Genomic DNA, 11019 nt, shown 5'->3' with positions numbered 1-11019 from the left:
TGGATTAGTGATTTATGACTCAAATTGAAGGTGCTAGTTAATTCTAAGATTGTCAAATGAGTTGAAATCCTAAGTTTGTGAAAATTTAAAATTGCCAAAGTGGCTCACTCGCACGTTTGAAGTGTGAACCGTACGAGTTACCACACGATTAAGGTTAACCGTACGGGTGACCATGTTCTAGACTTGTCCATAGTCTTCTAGGTCAATCACACGAGTGACTGTGAGGTGCGCGGTTGGAAGGTAGATCGTGTGCTTAACCGTACGGTTGAGCACGAGAGTATAAATAGGAGAGTGTTGAACACAGTGTTCACTTTTACACTCCATACTCAATTTTTCTCTCAAAATTCGATCATCACCATTTACATTTTCCACCGTAGGTTTTGTTAAGGTTTATTAGCCGATCACAGCGCCACCCTATTGGTATGATTTCATCAAGTTTTAAATTGTTAATTTTTTGTTTGAATGTGTCAAAACCCTAGTGGGTATTAAGTTGAATTTTGTGCAATTGTAATGCGTTTTAGTTGTTGTATGATATTGTTTTGTGCTAATCGATATCAATAGATGCTATCGTGATGTAAATTGGATCATGAAACACACAAACATGTAATCCCATGAATTTAAAAATAGTATTTAATATGGTTCAATGAGACCTGCACGAGTGACTCTCTCTCACACGCGTGGGACATGACTCGCACGAGTCAGTACACGGTTAAGGCTTAACCGTGTGAACACCTGAGCCCACTCGTTTGAATTTACTTGTGTTTATTTCTGTTGCTCACTCGTATGATTGAGCTGACACGTATGCTTAACCGCACGAGTCACCACACGGTTGACTGTCACTCGCTTATACATGTTGCCTCAACCGTGTACCTTGTCTGAAACCATGTTCTTGCCCAAACATGTCAACAGTGATACGAGTGACCATGTTACTCGTACGACTGACTTCTCAGCCACACGTGTGACAGTGTTACTCACACGTTTGTCCTGTTAATGAGTTTATGACACTTTGTTGTGAATGCTTTGATGATTTATGATATATGGTTTCTGGTTCTAACTTTTCTGTTAATGTTTTAGTTTGTTAAGCTACTACCAATGGCTGAACCACAAGCTAATGTCCCAGTTGTTAATCAAGAAGCTCAGGGGGAGCAAGTACAGAATCCTCCGGTCAATCCTGTTAACCTACCTGTTCAACCCGAAGTCGTTCTAGAAATGGGTGACCAAAACAATCAGTTTGCTCTCTATGATACTACTCTTGAGAAAGGAGATCACTTTGTAGAGATTGTTGATTTTAAAGTGATTGTTGATTTTCTTAAGCGATCAAGGATCCATACTACCATTTCTACCTAGTGTATAGCCTACTACAGCCACCAAAGGGAATTCTGGAAGAATGTAGTGCTTGATGTGTCAGAGGATGAATCTAGGTTGGTGAGTACCGTTCAAGGGATCGAAGTTGTTGTTTCTAAGACAGTGATTAGAAGGATTCTAGGCTTCAACGATGAGAACTGCTCCCACATGAAAATTAATAGAGAAAGAATCCATGGATGCTTTAAGAGATGTGGATACTCTGGTTACCTAGTTGGTAATTCTGAGCTGATGAAGACTCTTCTGCCTCCACAGTATCGATATCTTGGTCATGTGTTGATGCATTGTTTGAGTGGACGAAAAGCTGGTTTTGATAAGCTTAATGAGAAAGTGCAAAGCATGTTTGTTACACTGGTTCTAAAGGCTCCGTATGATTTTTCTAGATTTTTTTTCCATTACTTCAGAGCTAATTTCTTCAGCGCCACACAGAAGTATCTCATCTACGCCCGTTTTCTTCAATTGATTATTGATGATGCTGCACCAGACTTACCTAAACTTGAACATGACATCATTCCGCTACGTCTAACGAATGTTGTGACTTTTCAAAGAATAGAGCAAACTCGAAATGAGGACCTGAAACCTTATTTCAAAAGAAAGCTTGTTTGCCATCTTATCAAGGAGAATTATAGATGTCCATCTAGTAATTCTTGGAGAAATGACGATTCCGATTCAAACTTTACTGATGAAGAAGAGGGAGAAGGTGATAATCAGAAAGCTGCTGGTGAAGCTTAAAGAGGAAACAATCATGATAATAATGATGATGATGATGAAGCGACTGAGGAAGATACGAATTTGATTCATAGGAAGAGGAAAGGGAAGGAACCCATGTCTTCTGAGCAACCCAAAAAGAAGGAGAGGAGAACCGAACACCATAATGACTCACCACAGAGATCATCTCACAGAGGTTCAAGGCAACAGACTCAACGCCAACCTTCCGGTTTTATGAAGGATGCTAGAGCCGTCGTTAACTCAACAAGAGCTGTCATTAGCTCATCTCAAGTTACTCCGTCTGAGTTCAAGACATAACAAAACCTCCTGTTGTCATTGATTACTAAAATAACAAATCTTGAAAATTAAGCCATTGAGGAGAAGAAGGTGAATGCTGTTAAGATTGAGTTGTTGGAAGAGGACAATAAAAAGTTATGGAGACGTGTTAACCGTGAGAATGCGAAGTCTGAGAAGATGAAGAAACAAATTGTGGAAGTTAAGAATCAGAATGAAATCAAATTGAAAGAATTGAATGATAAGATCAAACAGCTCACTGCTGGGAAAACTAAATTGATAACGGATAGAGGAGAAGCGTATTCCTCTGATTTGGGTGGTGACGATGAAAAAGATGAAGAAGATGCTGGCACTAGAACTAGAGGACCCTCTTTTGAATATCCAAAAGGGGGACATTCCACCAAGTGATTTGCCTATGGAACAGCTTGCTGCTCTAGCATATGATAGTGATTATGATACAAAGGATGCAGATGTAGTTGAAGCTAAAAACAAGGCTCCACAAGAAGAGCCAGTTACTGAAGTCCCTCCCGAATCAATCCAAAATATCCATTTAAGTCATTTTGATAATTTGTTTGAAGATGAAAAGAGTCAAGATTCTATTGGTGAAGGTAGTGTGAAAGATGATGTGATTATTGAGTCTGAGGATGAACTGGAAACAGAATCTGAGAATGAAGAAGAAGAAGAAGAAGAAGAAGAAGAAGAAGTTGAGATTGTTATACCTTCGCTCGAGCCGTACTCAAATCCATCACTCAATACATTAAGTGATTTCTTCAATTTCAGTAGTGAGGTGAAACAGAAGAATTTAATTGACTTAGAAAAGGCGAGGAAGGTATACAAGGAGCAAACTAAGGAAGTTGATGTTTTGATGGAAAAGAACAAGAGAATCCGACATCAAAAACTGCTCGTAGAGAGAGAAAAGATTGAAATTAAAAAGAAGAAGAAAAATATTCTAGCCGAACAAGCCAAGGCCGAGGGATTGGAAGAAATTAAGAAATGGTTTGAACGTGATAGGGTTAAGGTGAAAAGAAACGTTGAAGAAGACGAGATTCATCAAAGTTGGTGGAAACAGACCGTTGTGAACCCTGATCAGATCAACAAGCCAGAACTCGAGCCGAAGTTTGTTAGTTTCTATGAAAAGGAGAAGAGAACCAAGAAGTATACCAAGGGTAAAATTTTGAGCTGGGGCTACTTCAAGGAGATCAATTATTTTGCTATCAAGAGGGAAGGAGGAGTTGATTATATGGCAAGACCTAGTCACTTCAAAACTCTACCTTACTTCGAGATAATGCAACTTGCTAAGCTGAGGATGTTGAACTCTGAAGATAGTGATCTGTCAAAATTGTTTCAGAGAATGTTAAGACTAGAATATAAGACAGGTAAATGGGATATCTTCAAATCAACTGCTGCCAGGTTTTCCATGCATCCAACAAAGAAAAATTCAAAGGGTGGACCGGTGCGTGTTATCAAGTTCGGCCCAGCAATGTATATGAAATAGTCGCCCTTGATGCCCTTACCCAAGGATATCTGTAAAAACTTCAGATGGTGGTTCTATGATGAATTATCGGAAGAAGCAGTGATCCTTACTGTAGTTGAGAAGAATGATGGAAGCATACAGTTTGACAATGTTAGGATTTTGGATCCTATGTGGCTGAGAAACTTGTCAAGATTTGATGTGGAGACACTTCACCGTCATCACATTACATTCAGAGATGATAGGAAAGAGGAAGATATGAGATATCAGCTTGTGATAGATGTCTACCAAGCCTACCTCAATAGAGAAAGTGATACTCAAAGCTCGAATGAATCTCATGCCAACTGAATCTTGTCGGATAATGTGTTGCTAGTTTGTATTTTGTCTTTGATATTTTTATGTGAGAGAGAGAATCTGGATATGTAAAAATATTAAATTGATGTTACTTTTGAACTTATATGTATTTCACGAACGTTTACTTTATTGTAACTGATGTTCTAGGTCCTAGGGGGAGTTGTTAGTGCATTTTATATAATTCCCAAGACAACTATCGCACGTTTGTGATTAGTACTTCAGTTTGTGGGTTACCATGATCGCTCGTTGTTATCCTATATGTGTTTACATATGTTTACAGGTACTGCAGGAACACGATATGGAAGTCTAACTATGTTAGACTCTGTTAGATGTACGAGTGAAGCCCACTCGTATGGCTGAAAAGCTCATACGCATGAATGTGCCGAGCTGAGTCAAAAACCTAATATGTTTACACATACACGAGTGAGTGATCAATCGTATGGTTGAGGTTGTCCACTCGTACGAGTGAGACCTTACACGCACGATTGACTTAACAGCTGAGGTATATAAGTGTTATATTCTTCATTTTAGGTTAAGTCTCTCATTACACACATTCACTCAGATCTGGTAACCAGTTCGATTCTCTCTCAGCCCAAATCCTTGCAAAAGGTGAATAATAGCTCTAGGTGTTAATCTAATCACTCAATCATTGTTGTGGTTTTACTAAATTAATCCCAAAAAGCATTTACATATTCACTAGATGGTTTGGTTCACTAATTCCGCCTTTGTGTGAGTTAAACATGTTGATTTTGAAGTTCCTAGTCATGTTTCATCAGCCCATTTAGAAATTGCCTCTAACTTTTTTGGGTCCGGTGAAACCCCTTGGCCCGATATAACAAGGCCCAAATATTCTACACTTTGTGTCATGACTAAACACTTTGATTTTTTATAAATAGTGTGTGGTTTCGCATCGCCAGTAAGATCATTTAAGATGTTAAGTATGCTCTTTCTCATTCGCGCTATACACCAAGATGTTATCGAAAAATACCAAGGTAAACTTTAGTAGGAAGAGTTTAAAGACGTCGTTCATGAGACCTTGAAATGTAGAGGGCGCATTCGTAAGCCCGAATGGCATAACAAGGAACTTGTAATGACCTTCATGTGTACGAAATGTAGGATTGGCAATGTCATCATCATACATTCAAATTTGGTGGTAACCCGTACGCAAGTCTAGTTCAGAAATCACTTTGGAACCACTTAACTCATCAATAATTTCTTCAATAATGGGAATGAGAAATTTATCCTTGACGGTATGACTATTGAGTTCTCTATAATCAACACAGATTCGCCACGTTCCGTCTTTATTCTGAACCATTACTATGGGTGCCAAAAACGCGCTATTGCTTGGACGAATCATGCAGGAATCTCGCAATTCAGTGACCATGGATTCAATGGCGTCTTTTTGAGTTGGAGGGTGTCGATATGGTTGAATATTCAATGGTGGAGTTCCCTCTTTTAGTGGAATCCTATGATCTACCATACACTTTTTCATCCCTCTCAACTCTATTCTTTTTCCCTTGAATGTGAACGACATAGTTAATGCTTCAAAATTCCACTTAATGTCCCCAACTGTGTACAACCATTGTATACCAAGGACCATCTCCCAACCACCTAATGGTAACAATATCATATCAGTTTGGAATTCCACACCATTTATTTACCACTTTAACCTTTAACACTCATTTGTGCTCATTATTTGATTACCCCCCGTATGATCACATTCATTGGTACGATTGCATTCACCACACACCCCAACTTTTTTGCGATCTCAAGATCCAAAAAATTGTGTGTACTTCCCGAGTCTATAAGAATGTGTATTGTATGTGAGTTTATTTGGCCTGTTACCCTCATCGTTTGGTAAGTGCTTGTACCCGTAAGTGCACTTAACGAAATGTGAGGCGAATAAGGTGAAATTTCACTAGCTAAAAGTGTCGACTCATTAACCAACTCATGTTCATTGTGATTGATCAAATCATTATTGATTTCCTCCCCAAAACTGACTACTTTAATGCTAAAAATTTGCCCACTACACTTGTGACCCGGTGTATAGCGTTCATCACAATAAAAACACAAATTTTTTGATGTTTTTTCCTCATACTCTTTTTGTGAAAAATATTTTTTAGTAACTTGACCACTAGAGTTAACTTCATTATGGTGTGGTGTAGAGGTCAATGTCAATTAGGTAGGATTTTCCAAAGTTTTAGTGGTCACAGGACTATAATACGAATTTCTTGCACTGTGAACAAACGTGTTACTTTTTGGAGTTGGTAGTATAGGATTATACCTTTTTCTTTGTGATTGCTATTGTATCTTCTTGGAGTTTAGCTAGCCCATAAGCTTCTTCCAAAGTTTTGGGCTTGAACATGCGTACCATCAATTCAATTTCCTTGTTTAAACCTGCAAGAAATAACATAATTGCTTGTTTAACCCTTAGCTCGATCTTATTTAGTAAAGCCTCAAATTTTTCAAAGTATGCCTCTGCATAGCTTGTTTGACGCAAATTATTGAGTTCTGACAGTGGATCCTTAACCACCGTACCAAACCGTCGTAAGATTGCCTCTTCATACGTGTTATCTGAACCATTGATTTTGATGAATTGTTGATGCCAAGTTAGGGATTTTTTCTGAAGTTGGATTGATATGATTCGAATCTTCTCATCATCTTCAACATTGTCCACCGTAAAGAATTTCTTACAACTATAAATCCATTCTTTTACATCGGTGCTATCAAATCGTGGAAATTCAATTTTAGTAAACCTAGTGTGCTGCAACGTTCCACTACGTACTTGAGTGCCTTTGCCTTTAAGTTTTTGAATCTCGTCTGTGAACTATTGATGTTGTATCATCATGTGTTCAATTCGTCCGTTGATAGTTGCAATTGATTCATTCAGCTATACAAACGTCGCCTTCATACTTTCCGTCATGGTTTCTTCGCCGACGGTACTGACTCTTGTTGACTACACCATAATTGCTTCAGAACAGCTAATTGAAGTGAAATTTTGACTCCTTAGCCCAAAGAAAGAGCTCTGATACCATTGTTAATGTCCGATTTGGATTGTAGAATTAAGATCGGACTCATGAACAAACGACTATAGCTCAAGAAAGTAACAGTGCCATGAATACGATTGTTTATTGATTGTTACCAAAATTTGGATACAACTATTACAGAGAAAGTAGTGAAAGGAATTACAATTTTCTAGCGAACTATTACAACAGAATCAAAAAAATCAAGGCTATTTAAATGATGATGTATAATGGAATTGTTGCGACCAATTCAGTTACAAACTAATTTCAGTTAATGCTCAGCACGTGCGTTTCATGTGACTAGGGATCATCTACAGCTCATGTGTTCTGATAACAAACCATTGACTTTAAGATCTAGGATTTGATTTTGTTTCTCGATCCAATTTTAAGGTTTTGTAAGCTCGATTAGATGTTTAGGAATCTAAAACAACAATCAATTTCATCTATGAATGACTAAAATGATCTAGAGCCCTCAATATCATCTATATATGGTTACGAGTTGCAAAACTTCAAAGTATGAACTCGTGTGTATAGGTGCAGATAAACTGATGATAAGTAGAGGTTTTGATGATGATTAGGAATGCAGATCATGAGATGACCCGTCCTAATCCATAAGGACGAATACAATAACATATGATTACATTGTGAGGTATTTGACCTCTATATGATACATTTTACAAACATTGCATTCGTTTTTAAAAGACAAACTTTCATTACAACGAAAGTTGACAGGCATGCATACCATCTCATAATATATCCAAACTATGAATGACTTATTATTAATCTTAATGAACTCAACGACTCAAATGCAACATCTTTCGAAATATGCCATGAATGACTCCAAGTAATATCTTTAAAATGAGCAAATGCACAGCGAAAGATTTCTTTAATACTTGAGAATAAACATGCTTACAAGTGTCAACCAAAAGGTTGGTGAGTTCATTAGTTTATCGTAATCAATCATTTCCATAATTTTAATAGCCCACAATATTTCATTTCATTTCTCATAAACATCAAGCATGCTTATAGCAGTCTGCATAAAAATCATTCATATAGATTGAACACCTGGTAACCGACCTTAACAGGATGCATATAGAATATCCCCATCATTTTGGGACTCTCATCGGATATGATAAATCGAAGTACTAAAGCAGTTCAAATTCTCTGTCTTGGGCTTGTTAGTGCCCATAGATCTATCTTTAGGATTCGCGTCAATTGGTGGCAATTATAATAAACACCAATTCTTAGGCTACCAATCTAAAAAGGGGCATATTCGGTTCGATAATCCAACCATAGAATGTAGTTTTGATTACTTGTGTCTATTTCTTAAAACATTTATAAAAGCAGCGCATGTATTCTTAGTCCCAAAAATATATATTGCAAAAGCATTTAAAAAGGGAGCAAATGAAACTCACAATACTGTATTTCATAGCATTAATGCAAATGCCGGCATTGAACAAGTGTAGGGTTGGCCTCGGATTCACGAACCTATATTAAGTATATATATTTATATGTTGGTCAATATCAGTCTAACAATTTAGGTCAAGTCGTAGTGTATCACAATCTTAATGCTCGAGATTATCATGCAAAAGTCAACTTGACCAAAAATGACTTTCAAAATCAATACATGTTTATTATAGTCATTTTATGTATTTAAATATATTTATTAGATTTTATTAGAGTAAATAATACAAGTCATTTATTAATAAAAATTTATATTAAAATTTATATATGATAAACATATATTTTTATATATCTCAAGTAATAAAATTTATTAAGTTCACTTAATAACATAAAAATATAGTGGTATGTATTATTAATGTAATTATATTACGTATGGTAAAAATATCTTTGTATCACATATTTATTTGATAATATAATATTGATAATAATAATAATGAGTAAAAGTTGTATTATTTTGTAATAATAATAATTATTATTATTCTACTAATAATAATAACAATATTTATATATACTAATATTAATTATAATAAAATGATAATTCTAATCATGATAACTTTTAATAATAACGATATTTTTTTAATATTAACTGTAATAATAATATTTTATAAAAATAATAATTCTATTCAAAATGATAATTTTTAATAATGATAATGATGGAATTTAACAATCTTTTAAACAACATGTTCTACATATTAACAAGTTCATAAAACCCATTTTATGAAGATAAAAGTAAGCGGAAGCATGCAAAAGTTCATGTTATATGTTTTAACCATTTATGTTAAATTCCATGTTAATATCAAGTTTTGAAACATATGCTTACTAGTAAAAGAGGAGACATAGAAATATACCTCCTAAAGTAAATTGATGGTAGTGATTCTTGGAGAAGGAGATGATGAAGATGATGATGAAGATGATGAACTATAGAGCTTCTAACTTGAAGCCTAAAGCAAGTAATACCCACAAGCAATAACCCCAACACCTTTGTAATGAGTTAGGATTTAATTGACACTAGATATGAGCTTGTTAAAACTAAAATTAGAACTCCCTTTGGTCAATAAAAGGCCACGGCCTTCAGCTGATTTCCAGCAGATTATGTGCAGTTTACAAGCTTCTTTTGTTTATTATCTCACTTGAAAGAAGTGGTCTAGCCTAGGTACAAGTATATAGCATGCACCTATGAAGTTGTGTATGTGTTGGAAGTTCCAAAATGAGCATGGGTTGTCTCTTAGGAGTACCAAAAACTGCCCATACTCTTTATATTTTATAACAAGACTTAATTTTATAAAACTAGTAATAATTTTATAAAACTTGTATAAATATACATGTATTTGTTACTTGCAATAATTTTATAAACCATTTTATAAAATATAACACAACATAATTATTTAAACCTATAAATAATTAAATTCACATCATATATAAATTATCCAAATAATTTATCTCAAGTGATTATACTTTAGAAAACCGATTTTCTAAAGTTCAAGTGTCGCGTATTCATTTAACAATCCAACCATTAAAATAAATGCATATAAAGTGTTGGTAAGCTTGTTATTGGGTATGACCCGATTTGGATCATAACATAGTGGCCACGTTAATTTAATATGTCTCTCGGGCATACTAAATACCTTCAATCTCCCACTTGCACGAGAAACATAAGAAATTAATGCAAGTGATGGATACCACCTAACGACCGTCCATCACCCCCAATATGTTATGACTTTGTGCCATTCAATAACATCATCCTTTTCGAGTTCCCATTTTGAATATGAATAGGTGAATCTTTTCATTTATCCTTTCATCCTAGATGTCATGTTAAATCCAAGAGATACAGAGTGATCACTCTCTTATAGATTTAACTTTATCAGGCCTTAGACATCTGACTCTCAACGAATAAGAGGGATAAATTCCATCTTGACTACATACGTCCTAAATATATACCTTGCATTATTCCTGAGCTCTTCCTTATGAACTACCATATTTCAAAATAGCGAAGGAAAGAATCAAGGCACAATACTTGGTAAATATCCGAACCCAATATGTATCTCAGGGTAGAGGATACAATGATATTCGCCTTTACTCAAGATTACATGTGATCAACCACAAAGGCTCCATTTAGTGAATCTTGAGTGCGGGTCTTCCAATATTTGTATCCCACAAATATCTATGAACCTTGGTTGCAACCTTGCATTACATTCAGCTCGTGAATGTATACCAATCCAAGTTCATAATAGTCTAAACCTCACACTTGTTCCCACGAATGTGATCGACTACGAAATTTAGAATATTTACTTATTCATGGATAAAATATGCAAAATAGGAACATGACTCAAAATAAATTAATAA

The 11019-nt window shown here is 35.6% G+C and overlaps 1 protein-coding gene across 1 annotated transcript; it reads right to left on the bottom strand.

The window, feature by feature from the left end:
• Positions 1 to 6467: 6467 nt before the first annotated feature.
• Positions 6468 to 7112, bottom strand: LOC139868474 (uncharacterized). The gene is made up of 2 exons (XM_071856809.1): positions 7103 to 7112; positions 6468 to 7009 (listed from the first exon to the last, which is right to left on the bottom strand). Exons 1-2 carry the CDS (start codon positions 7110 to 7112, stop codon positions 6468 to 6470), a joined length of 552 nt encoding a protein of 183 aa, XP_071712910.1.
• Between the last annotated feature and the right edge of the window lie 3907 nt (positions 7113 to 11019).

The sequence above is a fragment of the Rutidosis leptorrhynchoides genome, chromosome 9 (genome assembly GCF_046630445.1).
Source record: "Rutidosis leptorrhynchoides isolate AG116_Rl617_1_P2 chromosome 9, CSIRO_AGI_Rlap_v1, whole genome shotgun sequence".
In the NCBI taxonomy this organism is placed as follows: domain Eukaryota; kingdom Viridiplantae; phylum Streptophyta; class Magnoliopsida; order Asterales; family Asteraceae; genus Rutidosis; species Rutidosis leptorrhynchoides.
Note: the sequence above shows the minus strand (reverse complement) of the source record. Positions and strands in the feature narration are given on the sequence as shown.